We start from the raw sequence: 19,064 nt of genomic DNA, 5'->3' as shown, positions 1-19,064 counted from the left end.
ATTTTACAACACACAAAAGCTTGGAATTTAAATAATTTTGCATTGCACAAACTGGAAAGAGAATTTGCTATTTAAATACTAATAATTGTCCAGGCTGACTTGGACCCATCATACACACAGTATATAAAATGCATTAATTAGTATATTTTTTATTTTAAATTATTTCTGACTATGCATATATGTTCTGACTATGCATATATTTCTGACTATGCATATATGCATTTATGTTTTCAATAGAGCTTGGAACACTTTTATCTACACATTGTGAAAAATTACTAATTAATGTACGCAATTATTATACAAATAGTTTTATTTCAGAGTTAATTCCAGCCCTGATAGGTTCTTTGATGTACATTCTAGTTCTTAGAGTGCTCAGTTTCCAGTAGGCTGAGTACCTGAAAAGTAAGCTTTCTTTATTATTTATTTACCTCTTCCTTTTTTTTCTAAACATACACTAGGAGCCTTTTAATCTGTCCAAACGCTAAGGAAGATTACCAGAACAAAAGTGAAACCTGAAATGAAACTGCTAATGCTGTTTTGTAACATTTGCTTTCTAGTTTTTGATTCACAAGATGACAGTGCAGTAATTGGAAAGCTCAAAGGAGCACTGGAAGCCCTCCATGCCTGCCCTCAGCCGAGAGGGGAATGCAAAGATGACTACGAGGCATGAAAGGAAGTTTGCCTACACAAGAGCCCTCTCCCAGTGTAAATACATGCTTGATAGTGCATCAAAGATGAGATCTTTGTAATTCCTACAGTATATTTAATGTATAATTTATATGAAAAGGACGCTTGATTTGTAGTTGTAAAGTTTTGTATACTTTTCAGTCTGTTTGTTTTTATATTTCCCCCCTAAGGCTAAGAATATCTCCACAATGGACAACGCCTTGTAAATAATTAATACCTACATGATTGAACGACGTGCTTTATTTGCATTTTTAAGATTTTTTTCCTACATAAAACAGTAATAAAAATGCAAGTCAAAATTTTAATTTTTAATAAAAAAACCATAAGCCTTAGAAAACTGATTAAAAATACTTTTATGTTATCCCTAATCACCCCGTTAAATGGAATGCCTGTGATTAGCCTCATTAAGAATTTTATACTGTGAAGATTTTATTAAAAGCAATATATGAAAATTACTTGGATTAATGTGTTAATCTGCCTCTTTAAAATGCTAATATCCATTTTATGCACATTAAATCTCAGTATGTGTTTTCTTTGATGCATGCAGTTCCTATCAATTAAATATAAAAAATTAGGCTAGTTTCAGGACTTATTAAATTACTGCACCCTTTTTTAAAATAACTTTTACCCTTCTACTAACATTATAATCAGCTGTTTATGGTTACCATAATTTGAAGTAGGGGGAGGGCAGGCACAATCATTTTCTGTACAGGAGATGATTTACTTGCAGCCAACATCTGTCAAAGCACAAAAAGAAGCCATAGACTATCAGATTTTGCTTCACCTACTTTGGGCTTTAGGGATGGGCAACTGTTTTCATTTGGGTTTTGTCACTTTTAGAACTTACATCAAACATATACAATAAATTGTTGTATCTGAATAACTACTGTCTAGTGTGGAAAGTTAATTTTACAGCTTTTAACCAATCTCAGTGAAGGGTTTAATTGATATTTTTAATGGAGCTGTGAATCAATGCTGCAAAAGGATTGTCTCTTGAGAATGAGGATATAATACATTTCATTTTTTAATTTACTTTTTTATTTGTCATTTTCTTCAAAGGATTTTATAGACTGGATTTCCACTGTTTGCAAACAGGCTATGTTTCTTCATAAGCATATGTAAAGTATTCAGAGAGATAAGTAATTTATTAAAATCTACCTAATTTGCCGTGATATATTAAATCTCTGCTTCAGTGATCACAGACCATTTCATTTAGAGAATTAGGCATTCCCTCTTTGTGTGATTAAAGCTCTGGAAAATGAGTTCTTTGCTCCTATTTGTGAACATTCAAAGCCTGCTAATGGCAAGAAGATGGAATAGATTATGAGACAATTCATTACAGTTCAACAGAAAAAAACCCCGGCTATAATGCAGAAATGCAAGTATGAATATCTGCATATAGTTTGAACCATCTGTGCTCTAATGCCTTCAGTAATGGCTCTTCGTCTTCAGTAGGCTTTGAAATGACATCCATACAATATTAATTTGTTGATGTACATTATGAGGCCAGTGGAATGAATATATTCTGACCACAGAAATCTCTGAATTCCAGCATGGTCTGCTGGTTGACTCCATTTTAGGGCTTACCATCTTCAGTAGGGCTTCTCATCCAGGCTTTGCCAATCCTCACAGCGTTTCATTCCTCTGGAACTTTAGGAGACCACAGACAGCTGCATTCCTAAACCCCTCCATTCCTCAGTTAATGGCCATATGTTTGTTGTCATTTGGGCTGGCACTTAGTTCATCATTTTGGCCACTCTTTCTAGCTTTTTTTGGCTCTGTGCATCCATATTGTCAATAAGACTGTTATTATACATTACAATAATTTGAAACAGCCAGATTCAACACTGAGATTAACTGAGTGGCTTTTTAGAAATTTAGTTGTGGTATTCTGTCAGGAGGTTCTTATTATTCTTCTAATACTTTGCAAACCAAACTAAATATCCTGCACATAAACAAAGAACCAAATTGTATTGAGTTTTTGTGTGTGACTGTTTACTGACTTGCAGGAGAACTATGTTAACTGGTGCTTGTTTTCTTCTGAAATAAACCATGTGGTAAAATTAGAAAATCAGTGATGTTCATCTCACTTAAACATTTACAGTAACACCCTTAACACTTAATCTTCGCCATCTGAAGTTGGAAACTTAGAAACCAAGAGTTCATATATTCATTAAACACAGATCTCTTCAGTAAGTTACTGCAAAATATTCCAGTTGACATTTGGTTACATTGTGTTAACTGCTCTCAGTGACTCCAACATTAACATCTATAATTTGCCTCAGGTTCCTAGACATATTTCTTCTTAAGGCTCACTGTTACTCAGTTTCAGATTTTAAGAAAATAATCCTCATTTCTATTCATGTTTATTGCTAAAACAGATATAATATTCAGCAAGGATTTTCCCAGCAGATGGATTGTATTATCTTATGCAACATAAACATATGATCATACCAGAAAGTTTTGTTCTTGCATTAAGTAGTCTGTATTTCCAAAATGCTCTTAAATCTTAATTCTAAATGTTACATTGTGCAGGGAAAGTGGAAGATGTAACCAAGTACTATTTTGTCTAGATTTTAGCAATGAATAGCTTGAAGAAAACATGCAGCTATGTAATCTCTAAGCTAAGGTACAAAGGAACCATTTTAAAGCTGGGTACTACCATGCTTTAAAATGTTACTCAATAACATTCATTTTTGTGGAATAGATGAATTTTTACTATGGTGTAACTTGGTCACCACAGTGGTTCTGCATAAGATGAAATTGCAGTGTCAAATGATCAGTTTTGTTAGTATATCTTTTCCCATTTATTGTTACATGTCATAGCTTTATTGTGATAACTTCTGGTGCGTTATGATAACTGCTCTTCTCCAGGTTCCCAGGAATGTTGATCAGGATGGAAATTTTTAGGTGAAATAAACTTTATCTGTTTTAAATGTTGCTTTTGACCTTTTATAACCTTAACCTAGGAACAGAAGTTGTAAGAATAAATACATCACGAACCAGGTAACAGCTCTGTGAAGTCAATCAGTCTTGCTGTGGAGTAAGTCAAAGCTTCTCTCATTATATAAGAGTAGATATAACACAACAAAATTTATTACTTGTTTTTTTTAATATCAATATTAAAGTCAATAGTAATATTGTTTTAAAATGCTTCTTATTATTTCAAGGCATAGTGAGATATTATCATATTTCAAGAAGTCTCCAAACATATCAAGACTAAATATTAGCTGGTAAATTTAATTTTTTTGTTTTGAGTTGGAACTGAGAAATAATTAAAATACAGGTTTAAAAGTATGCTACAAACCGTATTTCAAATTTTATAGCCAGAGAAGTACTACATGTTTTAATTACAGGCACAGTGACTTATCCATCAGTTTTTTGAGACACGGCAAAAGATGATAAATATTTTGATACAACTTCACCCATGTTACTGTTTATGTCATAGCTTTTAGCAAATAGACTAGATCCTGCAACTGATACTGGAAGAAATTGTATGAAATTGATTGTAGAATAAGAATTCAGCTTAGTGCCTTGGTATGCACATGATAAAAATTTGCTTTTGCCACAGTAAGCCCAATGTGTACGGCTTTTTGCCTTTTTTTTTTTTTTTTTTTTTTTTTGTATTTGTGACAAATTTTACTTCTTTTTCCATCTTTTGAAATGGGACGAGGCAACTTCTGAGGAGCTTGAATCATGCATGTGTGGGTTTTAGAAGCGTTTTAAAAGGTTATTTTTTATTTTTAAGGTCCTTGCTGAATCATACTTCAAGCTTTCAGCATCTGGCAGCATCAAAGTCTAAGTCCTAGCAAAATTTCATCTCCAACAAGAGCTGCTTGTAAATGATCAGGTACCAGCTGAGGATGTTTTGTCTGTGGAAATAAGCCATTACAAACCTTTAAGCAGAAATGCTTATGGCTCTCAATAGCAGTAGTTCTGTCACAATACCATGTCAGGATAGGATCATTCAGGCTCAGGGGACCTCAGGGGTCCAGCCCCTGCAGGGTTGGGGGTATCCAGTCTGGGCTCAGGGAGCAGTTTCTGTCTGGGTGCCCTTTCCCGAGCTGGTTTCCAGGCCAGGCTGGATGCAGCAATGGGGTCTGACATCAGCACCTGACCACTGCTTATTGGAATAGGAATCCCAATATTACCAGGTAGATTGTGCCTGGGCCAGTCTGACCCTTGCTGCTAGGCCAAAGGCAGCAACTGTGGTGTGTCACCCCAGAGACACCTTTAGCTTGCTGGAGATTGCAGCTGGGCACTGAAACAAGTCCAGGCTTGGTAGGAACTCCGTTTACCTCAGGAGGGAAGGCTTCAGGCGATGGTGAGGAGGAAAAGGAGACGGATTCTGTGGGAGGGTTATATCCAGAGCTTTATTCCATGGTTACAGAGGTCTGAATGTAGGCAACAGCTCCAACAGAATCGGGAGCACATGGTCTGATTCACCTTTTAAGCTCCCGGGGGAGGGGGAGGGAAGGGGCAGGTGAGCACCAGCCAGGTGGGAGGGCAGGGCCTCAGGGGAGGATGACACCCAGACAGGCCAATGACCTCTGGGCATAGGGGCATCTTTTGAACTTGACCAACCACACCACGACCTTCCTGGAATGTTAAGCCTGATTGACAGGACTCACTCAGCAAGGGGGCGAGGGGGAAGGGGAAGAGAGGTATTGCCACACCTGGGAGGTGACCTGGAAGTCTAAAACAGGACATTACAAGACACCGCAACAACTGCTGGTGTCAAAATATGTCTTACTTCAGTAGTCCAATATCTGCAACTCTGCAAGACAGGTCTTGAGCATGATCCAGCAATGATTTGTTTGTGGATTTGGAAAATCATCTATTTCCTAGTTAAACAAAATATTAGCTGCTAAATTCTTGTTGCATGCAAAATTATTTCCTACACATTCAAGCAGCAAGAACGGAAGTGTTATCAAAAAAATATAGGAAAAAATGAGGTCTTTCTATTACTACAACAACAAAAAAAATCAATAAAGTGAAGTTTCTTTTTCTTGAAGAACTGTTATCAACCAGTGATTATTTTGATTACCTACTCATAAGTATAAACAGCTACAGTAGCTGATAGTCTTTGCCTTCAATGATAATGAAAACCAGAAGATGTTCTACCCTACACAGGGCAATTTTCCCAGAGAAATTAAAGAAGAAGACACCAATCAGCATCTGATTCCAAACAAAAAGTACACGAACAATAAAGAGAACACAGCCAACTTAAGAAAACATCAGAAAAGCTTTACAGAAAATCCACATTTTGAAAGTATTCCTTAACATTTCCTCTGTAATAAGCAGTTATCTTAGTATACCAAAATCAGACCCATTTGGAAACTTTCCAGTTAGTATTGTCAGTGGTATAATTTATATCTTGGATGAAATGCACAAAAATGGATCTATTTATAAAACAGAACCAGTTGTGTATCACAATGCAGTAGATATAACCTCAGCAACAACATACATTGGCAGGCCTATCTATAGTTAAGGCAAACAAGTCAGTGTAACTTGTCATTTATTTTAGAATGGAATTTACAGTGATTGACTCAATGTCTGTAGTAACAGAGCTTTTTGCAGACATTTGTAAAAGTTCTGTGGGATTATATTTCCACCCACAACATCAGATATGATAGGGGCCTGTACCAGGGCCCCTGTGCAGCTCTCTGTGGATCCTACAACAGCATCCTACAACAGTGTTATGGGCAGCACTCACTGCTGAGCTTGGTGAATTTCTCCTTTGTATCTTCTCTTTTTGGGCTGGCCTGTTTAGGAGGAGCACAGAATTTGGCTGTTAGGAAGCCTGTAAGTGTGAGACAGGCTGTTTCTGCATTTTCATCCTTTGCTGAAGGACAGTCTCCATACAGCAGGGAAGTGGGAGGCAGATTTTCTATTAATGGTGAGTTTTATTTAAAGTCAACAGAAGGACTCTGGGGAAAGTTGACAAGAATTTCCTAGATGCTACAAATCAAAATACTTTTCTGTTATTTCTGCAGTAAATGGGAAGTCCAAATTCTACCAGGCCCATAACCCTAATTCTTGCACTAGGTTCATTGTAAATTTTGGTGAACTTTGGCAAGTTGCAGTGAGCAAAATAACTGAGCACAAAAAGACGTAGGGAAAAGAGATTAAGCTCTAAGAATTAGTTTATAATTCAGAGGGCAACAGATTGATTTGACAATCCAACAGAATTTTTTCCTCCTAACAGAGACAATGCTTGAAAAGGTCCCAAATAAAAGCATGTGTGATGCTGCTGAGAGAAAGGCTTTTGTTCAAATAAAAGTTGAAATTATTTAGGCATTTACTGGAAGCTTCCCTCTATCTTTATTCTTTCCATGTAAGAAATGAGGTTTTACAATTAATGAAGGAAGAATTTCTACTTGTGACTGTTGTGCAGTATTCCAGCTAATTCCTACACGTCAGTGCCCATCATCTGGGTGAAAACAGAAAGCACTGGAAATCTTTTCATAACATTTTCCACCTCTGCTGAGGAAAATCTCTGGAAGAACAGACTACCAGGGTCAGCCTGGTTGTGCAGGAACACCTGGTGCAGGAGAGGTGGGACACGAGGGATTTAGGAGCTCTGTCTCCCCGACAGTAACTTCAGTAGCTGAAAGGATTTGGTGATTTTTGAGGGCCTGCAAGGACTATGGGCTCCTTCCTGGGGTTGCTGTATGTCACTGGGAACAGGGAGGGAAAAGGTGGGTCTAGGGGTGAGGAATTTACATGGGAGACATCCTGGGAGACAAGAACAAGAAAAAATGACATGAGGAAATGAAAAGGAAAATGGAGAGAGAAGTTAACATTGTAAAGAAGTGGATGTCCTCTCCAAAGTGAGCTTTCCCACTGAGCTTCTCCTCAGCTCCTCTAACAGGCTCAGGTTTGGATGCAAAGAGGAGGGACGACCCAGGTGGGGATGCTGAAGGGGTGTGGGGTTGGTGTGAATATGGTTTTACCTTTGCTCATTTGCCTGTTTTAGTATTGAGCCTGATTTCTTGAAGCTTCTACATTAGAGAAAAAGGAGGTGTCCATAAATGCCTGCAGGATTTTTGCCTTGGAAGCAAACCTGCCAGGACTTCACTAGCAAGTCTGTCACACAGAGGTTATTTTGTACAAAGGGAAGATGCAGGACACCACTGAACTTGAGAGTCTGTTTGGTTGTCCCTCCAGGATGGCCTTCCTCAGCCACATCATCCTCATCCTCAGCCACATCATCCTCAGCCACACTGTCCTCAGCCACATCATCTCCTGCCCATGTGAAGCCCAGCTATGGATCCAATGAGTGGCAGATGAACTGAAGGCGAGCCCTGGCACACAGATCATGAAAGGACACACAGCTCATGGAAGGACACACAGACAGGAAAATGTTCGGGGGAGACAGAGAGGGTGCTGAAAGCAGCTGTTGGATTTCACCTGGAATTCAGTCCTGTCAAAACACATTAACAAACAGCATGATTCTTCTCAGACTTTGTTAAAAGCCAAAAAAAAAAAAAAAAAAAAAAAAAAAAAAGAAACAAAATCAAAATAAAATTGCAAAAAGAAAAAACAAACAATAAAAAACCCACAACAAACAAAACCTAAAACACCCCACCCAGTAATTTGCGAAACATCAGAAATTATGGGATCATGATAATATCTTGTGGTAAAATGTCTGGTCTGCCTTTTTTACTAGGCTTTTTATGATTAATTTTTCTTGTAAAGTAGTACTGTTGATACCATTTGCACACATGCTCTCTGAGTATTAACATGAAAATGTAAGTTCATTTTGGGAACTGCTGGAGGGTGGATGCTATTCACATCTTGTAATCCTTCTTTACGTTATGCTCTGTCTATTAAGTAAAACAGTTTAAGTGCACTAAGTGAAATGGGAGATTCATATTTTAAGGTGGGGTTATGTTCACAGAAATAATTGTTAGCTGCATCAGTGAGAAAAGCAAATATATAGTTCATTTTCTTTGGGTTTAAAGCCAGACAAGACATTTGTTGTAACTTATTCTTAGTCCCTAACAGAGGCTCTTGAATTTACTGCTGAATTACTGAAGGATCTCAGTCCACTTTAGGAGGAAGATCTGCAGCCACTTTCTGACTTTGTTACTGCACTTTGACATCCAGTGTGGTTCACTCTCAGGCCTGAGGCTTAAATGGAGTGTGAAGGTTTGTCTGTTTTGGTTCCCATTATTTGACATCCTTCACTTGAAATCATGGTTCCACCCAAATCTTCTAAAAACTCACCCAAGGTCTGGACACTTCATTGTGTGAACCTCACAGCAAGACTAGCCATGGTTTTAGGGGTTTATTACAAGAGTTATTGTTCTACTTTACAAGGTTTCAGTGCTACTCTACTTCTTTACATTCACCAATCTGATAATTTAAAAAATTGAACATAACTTTGAAAGGAAATCAGTTTGTTGCATATTAAATTATATAAATTATATAATATTTTAATTAAAAATTATAGTTGTATAATATGGTGAGGCACAATTAGAAAATACTATTTTATGTCTGATTTTTTTTCCTTTGTTAGCATGCTTTATTTTAGCATTTGCTGTCAGGGGAAATGTATGCCAAAACTCTCATTTTTCAGCTGATTCTAACTTGATATACAATATAGAACATGACTTTATTTTTAAATATGAATTCATGGTTAAACACAATCTCATTGTGCATGCTAAAATCACTAATAAATATTTTTCTATTTATGTCAACTTCTATATTGATCCATGTTCTGAGTTTTAGGGTGTTAAATTATTGCTTTTAAAAATTGCTTATTCAGGGAAGAATTATTTATCAAAATGTTCATGTACAAAAATAATCTTTTTGAGATTGGTCTCTCAGAAATCCTTTGACAGCAAAATAGAGGAATACAATTGTTCTTCTCTTTCATTTCTCAACAGCTTTGAGACCAGTTTGTTATTTTATCTTGCAGCATTTTTCTAGTAAATACACCAAATATTTCCACAGCACGCTGCCTGGAGAAGAAAATGGGAACTTAAAAGTGGAACCTTCCATTTTACAGAATTGATATGGACCACACAGCAAACTTAGGTAAGTGCTGGACGTACCCATGGCATGTCAGGATATTATAGATCAGAATGAACAAAGCCCCACTTGTGGATGAAAGTTGCCCCCTACTGTCTGATGTGACCTGTGCATACAGAATTGTCACTCACAATTTTGAAGTTAATTTGTCTACTGCTTCTTAAAAGAACATGTTTTAATTCTGAATTTTAGAATTCGATATGGAAATATGGTGCAGAGGTGATCAGATGTTACAGGAAGAAAATGAGCTGAAAGACTGCTCTAGTAATAGCCTGGTTCTAGCATTTGCTAACAAACATTTATTGAGGTAATGATTGGTGTTCCATTTATAATTTTGAGGGACTCTCTCTCCTTGATAGTATTATGAAACTTTAAAGCAAATTTGTTTAAAATTTTAATTTTCAGGGTCTATTTGGTTGTTGAAAACTACCCCTTTGTGAGCTCTTATTTCAATTATACAGTAATTGCAGAGTATCATTTCATAATGTACCCACCACACACGGTTAAGCTGAGAAATATTTTTTGTTCAAATAAATGTAGATATTAAGAAAAAACATACAAGCTTTCAAGTTTTTTAAAAAATCTTTCCTGAATACTGTAAATTCCCTTAAACAGTAGTTAGTACAGCTTCACTACCTAAGGAGACCTTCTGAGAATTTGTCAGCAATGAAAATTAGCAGGTTAAAATCCTTACATGCATAAATAATTTAAGGATTGAGAAGAAATTAATCACAAATGCCAAACCTATGGGAAGCTTGTAAAGCATTGTCCCAGTCACAATGTAAATATATGTCCTTACTTACACTGTACAAATGGTACTTGGAAACAACTACAGTGGTAACAAAACAACTGCCAATGTTTATGCTTTCAAATTATGTCTGTCAGAACAACTTGCATGTACAGATCTTAAATGATTCAGTAATAAATGCCAAACACAACTCTGCAGCAGATGCTGACTGGTATCCCATTGATATTATTAACTTTTTTCACTGTTATTATTAAGTCTTAGATATCATTTTTGTTGGATACTGAAATGCACTTTTTTTAAAATACAATCTTTGGATTGCAATTTCCAACAAGGACTCCTTAAAGCATTTTACAAACTGTGTAGCTGTAGCATACAGAAATTACTTTGAAAAGAGAAACAGAAAAAAACCTTTCCTCAAGGCACTTGATGGGAGTTGAGGATGTGGCAATGGCAAAGTGGCAACACAACTGTGCAAGGACACAGACTGCAGAGCTAATGGTTTATTTTTGAAGGCACACACTCTTTCCTCTTAGTCCCAGTACCTGTTGCTCCTGTTGGTACAACTTCACTTCTGTGGAAAACACATTTCTCTTTTTGAGGATTTATTGGTGCTGTCAGGCAGATGTCAAGCAGGAGGCAGCTTCTCCTTGGATGTTGCTCTAAATGTTAAGCTTTGTATGCCTGCAGGGGACAACAGGAGAAGCTTAAGGAACAGAAATCCATGGAGGCTTACTAAATGCTTAGAAGTATTAGAAGGCACTTGTGGCTCAGAAATGCCCCAAGCTGAAAAGGGGTAGGGGGTGAGAGAATGATAGGAGGATGTGTTATATATTCTTTCCCTGTTGTTGTTATTTAGGCACTCCCAGTGACTTCACCACATCAGAACATGAAATTAAGCCTTGTCCTGGTTGTTAGGCTTCCTACTTCATTGCTCAAAAGAACTTTTTAATAGTATGTACTGCATTCTACATAGTCCTGCTTGGGACAGCATTACAGTAGAGACCCTTAAACTGGAAAAAAGCAAAAAGAAATTAGGAACTGACATTAGGAACTGACATTAGAAGCACAATACAAGTCACGTATTCTAAAAGTTCAGGTTCTTTGTTCTTGAATCCCTTGCAGTCCATAGGTCATTTTGTACACAAACTGTACAGTTTTCAGTTTGGGGTCACAATGGGGCTTAACTAATCTGTAACCCAGTAGTCAAATTATCACTCAGTGGTTTGCAGACTTGCCCCTCTCACTGTTCTTTAACCACAGTTATAATTTCAAGAATTTCATGTTTCCTGCATATGCTTTGAAGTTTTTAGTATATGTGAAAATGCATGCTTGAACAAGCAACCACTGTGCTGCACAAGTTGGAACTTTCTCTCATTCAAACTGATGCAATCCCAAAATGTTCAGTTTAGCAAGGTTTCACTGTATCTCAACAGACTGTAAATTTATCTGTGTTAAATTTAAAAACAAAAATAACAACATAACAATCATATTTATAAGGATCCACAAACAGGATCAGACCAAGTAACAGATCTGATTCAGTATTTCTGAAAGGATGTAGACTGATCAACCTAAAAGCCAGGCATCCTGCAGTACTACAGATGTCTTTCTCAGCCAAAGAACAATAAAAATAAGTACTTTAATCCTAGAAACTTAAGGGAAGGTGGACCAGATATTTGAAGAGTTTTTTCCGAATTTCCTGGGGTTTGCTTCTTGACACTTTCTATTGTAGTTCACGTTCATCAGATGTGAAAATGCTGTGTCTCCCTTTAATTTTACTTTTATATTGTCCCCTTTGCATCAAGTGTTACTGAGTTCATTGCTCTCCTGGTGACACCAGCATTGTTACCAGCATGTTTTATCCTGTCCTCATCCACCACATGTATGGCAGAGACGACTGTGTCATATATTTTATCTTCTGAGCTGGAAGGGACCCACAAGGATCATCAAGTCCAACTCTGAAGTGAATGGGCCATACAGAGATCCAGCCCACAACCTTGGCACTATTACCACAATGCTCCAAACAACTGAGCTATCTCCAGTGTTGGTCTGTATGGTTTGGGCTTCATAACCATTTCTGCTTTGATGAACTTGAGGGCTGGGAGGAAAAAGAGCTGGTAAACCTATCTGTCCACATCAGCAACCCCACACAAAACACACCAGCTCTGTGCAATTAGCAGAGCCATGCTGCTGACCATGCCTGAGAAGAGGCTACTGTGCAGTGCTGGCTTGCACACACCTGTAATCAGTGGTTTGTGTGCTGGTGTGTCAGCCTTCAGCTGTACAAATCAGCTGTGCATGGACATGGTCCACTCACAGCACAGTACAGCACATACTGCTGGAACCACTTTTAAGGAGGGCATGGCTTGGTGCCCACCATTGCAGCTCCATCAGTTTTTAAAACTGACACTCATCTCACATAGAAACACTGTGGATGTGCTGACTCTTCAGTGAGGGCTGCTAGAGGCAGAAGCTTGTTTGCCCTGTGGTCTCACTGAGGGAGACACTAAATTCTTCTGCTTCTACTTCATTCAGGTCTGCTTTATAAGATGGAGATACTTACATGACTGCAGTTCTACACTTTGAATAGTACAGTTCTTGCCTTGACAACTCAATGCTGAAATTACTGTTCCTTCCACCTATTTAATTATTAAGTTGTGGGTATGACACACATCTGACAAGTCACCTGGAGAACATTCTGCTCCAAAAGGCCAGCAAGTGTTTGCCACTGTTGTGGTGGTGAGATGATTTGCAGGACACATCTGCCTGTGTAGTTCACATGCTGCATTGCAGAATTGTTCAAATACATAAATGCCTCTATGCACAAAATCCAGGATATACATGGACAGGCCTTTGGAATAGACAAGGAGATGCCATGGATTAAAGTGGAGCTCACAGAACAGAGATGAGGGTTTTGAATTTAAATCGCAATACTTCATCCCAGGACCGATCTTAAAAGGTGTTACATTTCTTGTACAGTAAAGCGCGACTGCCATAAAGCGCGACTGTCGTAAAATTGGCCATAAAGCACAACTGTCGTAAAAGGTGCTGTAAAGGGCGACTGTCGTAAAATCGGCAGTAAAGCGCAACTGTTGGAAAAGGTGGCGTAAAGCGCGACTGTCGTAAACGGTGCCGTAAAGCACGACTGTCATAAAAGGGGGGGTGCCGTAAAGCGTGTCACAAATGGTGACATAAAGCGCGACTGTCATAAAATTGGCCGTAAATCGCGACTGTCGTAAAATTGGCCGTAAAGCATGACTGTCGCAAAAGGGGGTGCCATAAAGCACGACTGTCGTAAAAAGTGTCGTAAAGCAGGACTGTCGTAAAAGGGGGCACCGTAAAGCGCTACTGTCGCAAGAGGTGCCGTAAAGCAGGACTGTCGCAAAAGGTGCCGTAAAGCGCTACTGTCGTAAAATTGGCCGTAACACAGGACTGTTGCAAAAGGTGCCGTAAAGCGCGACTGTCGCAAAAGGTGTTGTAAAGCGAGACTGTCGCAAAAAAAAAAAGGTGTCGTAAAGCAGGACTGTCACAAAAGGTGCCGTAAAGCACAACTGTCGTAAAATCGGCCATAAATAGCGACTGTCGTAAAAGGTGTCGTAAAGCGCGACTGACGTAAAAGGGGGTGTCATTCAGCCGTGTGTACCAGAGGTTTTTGGGACACAGGCTTTATTAAGCACTTTATTAGTATCTCCCGCCGGGCCGTGACTGCCGCGGAGCCGGTCCCAGCCTGCAGGGCGCTGCTTGAGCTGTTTGCTGCACTGGGGGTGCCCGCAGCAGCCGCCCCGCCGAGCTCTGCCCCTGCCGTGACTCCGCCCCTTGCTGCCGCCAGTCTCCAGTGGGACACGCCCCCACCTCCCCGTCGGACCCCACAGCTCCGGTACCCGCGGTCCTGCTCCCTCCTGCCGCCCCGCCCCCTGCCCATGTGGTCCCGGCCCCAGCCAACGCCCCGGCCCCTCCCACCGCTCCCGCCTTTGCCATCCCCCGAGTCGCAGCTGTCCCGGCTACCGCGGTTCCCGCCCCCGGTTTCGCCACCTTCGCGGCCCCGCCGCTCAATTCCGCCTCTCCGAGCCTGCCACCGGCGTCACAGCAAATTTTGGGGAGAAATTCCTGAAGTTTGGGGAAAATTTTTGAATTTTGGGTGAAATTCTCAAATTTTTGATGGAAATTTTCGCATCTTTGAGTATCTGAGAGCTATAACCGTAGGTCCATATGCTCAGGATGTATTTTTAAATGGAATATTGACACTCAAGCATCAGCTGCTTGAGAAAGGTTCTGCTCCCTTGATTGATAAGAAAATATGCTGTTCGCAGATCATATCCTGTTCTATTATGAAATTAATTTTACTTCTAAATTAGGATTAGCAGCCTCTGTTTTGTTTTCATGTTTACTTTTCTCCAATAAATAAAAATGCCTGTGTCCTTAAAGAGAGGATGGATTTTTGATTAACTGAAAACTATTAGGTTTGTCTGTAATTAAATGTGAAAATAATTAAATATTCCTTTCAGAAGACAATAACTTCTGCAGTATATTCCTCCTAATGGGGTCTGAAGTAAAGTGTCAAGAGTCTCACAAAACACATTGTAAAATAGGAACAGGGTAAAGGTCATTCCACCCGCTGTGGCAACACTTAAACTGCTGTGTGGACCTAACTGAAATATATTAAAAAGGAGTTTAGGACAAGAAGTTGAAAACAATGCTGAGGTAGAGTATTCACCTTTTATTCTTGGAGGCATCTGCAAACAGTCACCCAAAAGGATGAATAGAATTAAAAAGATTTAATTGACACCCAAAGATTCATCTTCACAGCTTACATTCAGAACTGCTGTCTTCAGAGATAAAAAAACAAAAAGAAAAAATTCTCAAGGTGTTTCATGTGGATAATTATAAAACTCAGAATCCATTATACATAGTATTAATTGCAGTACTTTTATTTTGTTGCAATTGTTTCTGTTGTTTCTGAAGAGAAAATACATCCCAAATATTTGTTTTTTATCTTTCCCAGTACATACTGCAGTGTATTGGTTTCCATTTTGACTATCAGAAGCTTTCTTCCACAGGACTGTGACACCCATGTGTTTGGAGGTTTGCTGAAGAATTCACTGCCAAGCAGGGTTTTACAACTTCAAGAGTGATCAGATATTAGTTTGACTGTGTGTGGAAATGTGCAGTAAATCAGTGATGGATTTTTCCATCTGTCTTTCATAAAACCCAAAAGTGGTTGTCTAATGTAAGCCAGAACACCAGAAAAAGAATTATACTGTCATATATTTAAGAAGGCCTTAGCAGAGTTATGAAATAAATAAATAGCATGTTGATCTCAATAAAATGAATTGCTCTAACTGGTTTTGTGAGAGGATTCTTTTACTTGGCTAATGAATTTCCTGAAATAGGAGATTGTCTTGTGGCACCTAATTGTGTGCTGTATTTGCTGCAGGCTTTAAAAGCTGCAGAGAAATGATTCAGTCTGGGGGTCAGCAGGTACCCAAAGGTGCTGCAGGTAAATCCAGGTTCCTTAATTCCCATTTGTGATCCATGCAATGAAGCAGGAGCTGAAATAACTGCTCAGAAACACTGGAGCTCCAAGGGGAGTCCTCTGAACTGAGTTGTGCTGGTTTAAATATATTGATTCTGTCACCATAGGACAGATCTAACCTATTTTCTTCACTTTCTCTCTGCTCATTTCTGTATTTATCTTTATAAAGAGTGAGAGTTAAATAGATCTCTTGATGTTAAACAGTGTGTACTTCTATTAGTATTGCATAAGTGATTACAGATTAAAACAATAAATAGCTCACACAGGAATTTGCTGGGCATCTTTTGGACAGGTTAGCTTTTAAAAGAAACTTAATTTCATTTTAATCAAGTAGAATCTGAAAAATTGTACCTAAATAGAACACCTGGACATCTTTGATATTTCATACAGTATAGGTTGGAGCAGAGTTGACCATCTGGACAGACTAAAATTAATATCATTCTTCTGTACAGGCTGCTTTTCCTTGAATTAAAAAAAGAATTATATGTAAAAATTACTAGCTACTTCTGTCTTATGATTGAATACAGAAATGAAAGAAGCTGAGGAGTGTTATTATCAGTCATTTAGGCAAATTTCCTGAGTGATGAGAAAATAACATTTAGCTCCTTGGTTCAAAAAAAAAAATCCCTGTAGACAATTTTGTCTTTTATAAATGACTACAAAGTATTTGATTCCAAAATAAGGCAAATTAACAAAATTAAGCTGCAAATCTGTACAGTACATTTAAGTATTTAAGTACCATTGTTTGTCCAAGTCCAACTGAAAGAAACTATTTATAATTAATCAGATATATCATATTTATTGTCTGAGAATCCATTAGCATGCAATAAACCTAGATATTCCCAAGAGCTTTTAATATTAACATAACATGTTAATTGAATCAGCAAATAATTTTCTCTCTGAAAATCATCTTCATGGCAATTACTGACATTAAATATACAATTTGTATGAAATGCATAGCAATTGACCTAACTAAGCATTAGTTTGAATTCTAGTTTTTATTCAACTTTTGTGTCTGTATTCAGTGTCTGTGTATTGAACCTGGAAGTACTGCCTGGTTCAAATTGAGATACTGGTTCCATCATTATGTACTGTAACATGAGCTGCTAATTGCACAACTTTACTGCACAATTAGAAATTTACTTTCATGAACATGCACTAAAAAAAAAATTGTGTTTTGATGATTCTGCATGTAAAATTGTGAGTTTCACACATGCTTCCCAGAGTTAAGCTCAGTCTCAGAACAAACTCCTGCACCTATTCATTTCACATGACTTAGGGGATATAAAGTGTTTGCAATCCACAGTTGTCTTTTAAATCCCCTGAGGCTCAGCTGTGTTTGAGGGCTGGCCAGCAGCGGAGCCATGTCCACGCAGAGGGCACTGGGCTCACAGTGACCCCAAACTGGGAACAGCAGAGGGAGAGAAGTGTCCCAGTCCCATCCCAGCACAGAACTCCACATCTCCTTTCTACCTGTGACTCTGCTGGTCCTTCCCTGGTCTCTCTCTGACCCTCCAGAGGGACCTTTGGCCATGTGAGCTGTTTGATGTGCAGCTTTTGGAACCAGTGAGATTTGCCAGCCATGACATAAAATGAAGGTTTCTCACTAGCTTTAAAAAATAAAATAATAGGAAAGAAGTTGTAGTGTTCTGAAACTGTTTGTGGTTGTTACAGCTCTCCATTTTCAGTCCTAGATGCCAAGTACCAATCCAATACCAACGGTCCTTGCACATCTATTTAACTTCCAGGACATTTGATAAGAAGAAACAATTTGATAATAAGAAACAATTGATACCAATTGTTTCTTAAAGGGTGAAACAGACAAAGTATCATCTTGAGAACTATGAAAGAATACATTGTTTTGATATTTCTGCTTATTTGTTTTGTGAAAGTTTCTGTTTGTTTTGCTGCAAGGAATCACAAAATACTTTGGTATTTTAAACAAGTGAGTTATAGGAAGGAAAGGATTAATTATACTGGTGAACCCTGTATTGTTAGCCACAGTAAAAAGTGTAGACATATTTACTCCTATAAATAGCTTCTCTTTCATCTAACATCTTTCAGTCAGATGGTGCTGAGACCCCTCCTTCTTCACCAAGAAACTTGCAGTCATATTTCAGCAGTATGCTTTATATGTAACACAATAAAATCCCCAAAATATGCTTTTGCCTTGCCTTCTAGTACAGTAGCATAAATTATGAAAGGAATAATGGGTGCAGGGGATGAATAAGACTAGCCAGGTTTGGGTTTCATTTTCTAAATGAATTCAGCTGGTCTGACAACCCTAGAGGTGCCCTTAAGCAGAGAAATTGTTAGAGAAGGTTAGATTAGGTGATAATTGCAGGAGAGAATAAAAGTTGAACAACTGCTTTTCTTTCTTCCGGGATTTTTGAGGAGAGCTGAATCAGTTTGGCATATTGAGAAACCAGAAAAACAGTGGGTCTCTCACATTGTTTGTTCTGAAAATTAAAATCTCAATATGTAAAAATGCTGAAAAGCCTCAATATATTCGATGAAATTCCAAACTTGTGTTGCCAAGAGAGAATTTACTTATGTTAGGGCTCCATCTACAGTCATGAGGAAGCAAATCTTATTATGGATGGCGGTGATCTCACCATGTTTACCATAATAAACTTTCCTTTTATTTGTGTCAGCATACTTCAGGCTGCTTTGCAGCCCCAGTTAAAGGATGTGATCTCTAATTATTCCCAGTAAAGCAGCAGGCAAGGTTACATTGACTATATATGCCAGTATTCTGGTAGGCTTGGCTTAAATTTCAAGTAATTTTATTATCAAAAGGTTAACAGGCACAGAGAATGTTATCATCTAATCCCACTCACACATTCCATTTTTTAAATAGTTAGGATTTTTGCCTCCTCACTATTTCAGTTTGAGAGGCTCTTCAAGACCATCATTCCTCAGATGATGAGCACCATTCCAGCACTGACAGTCTAAGTGTATTTAAGGGACTTCTCGTATCCTTTTGATTTTCAGCCACTATTGACCTTGAGTTAAAATAGATTGGATGTAATCCTCAGCCTCGATTTCCAGTAACATTTA

The 19,064-nt window shown here is 38.3% G+C and overlaps 1 protein-coding gene and 1 long non-coding RNA gene across 2 annotated transcripts in view; one reads left to right on the top strand and one right to left on the bottom strand.

The window, feature by feature from the left end:
- Positions 1-1,861, top strand: part of LOC132079069 (uncharacterized) — a 32,776-nt gene extending 30,915 nt beyond the window's left edge. Inside the window, exon 6 of the long non-coding RNA XR_009419345.1 lies at positions 558-1,861. This is a non-coding gene — a long non-coding RNA (uncharacterized LOC132079069). The remainder of the gene's footprint in view (positions 1-557) is intronic.
- Positions 1,862-14,096: 12,235 nt separating this feature from the next.
- LOC132079272 (uncharacterized) overlaps positions 14,097-19,064 on the bottom strand; it is a 28,415-nt gene continuing 23,447 nt past the window's right edge. The window contains exon 2 of the mRNA XM_059481772.1: positions 14,097-14,540. Coding sequence (XP_059337755.1) covers positions 14,097-14,540 — 444 coding nt within the window. The remainder of the gene's footprint in view (positions 14,541-19,064) is intronic.

Source organism: Ammospiza nelsoni, chromosome 13, assembly GCF_027579445.1.
Source record: "Ammospiza nelsoni isolate bAmmNel1 chromosome 13, bAmmNel1.pri, whole genome shotgun sequence".
Taxonomy (NCBI): domain Eukaryota; kingdom Metazoa; phylum Chordata; class Aves; order Passeriformes; family Passerellidae; genus Ammospiza; species Ammospiza nelsoni.
The sequence above is the reverse complement of the archived record's forward strand: the minus strand, read 5'-3'. Positions and strand labels throughout refer to the sequence as shown.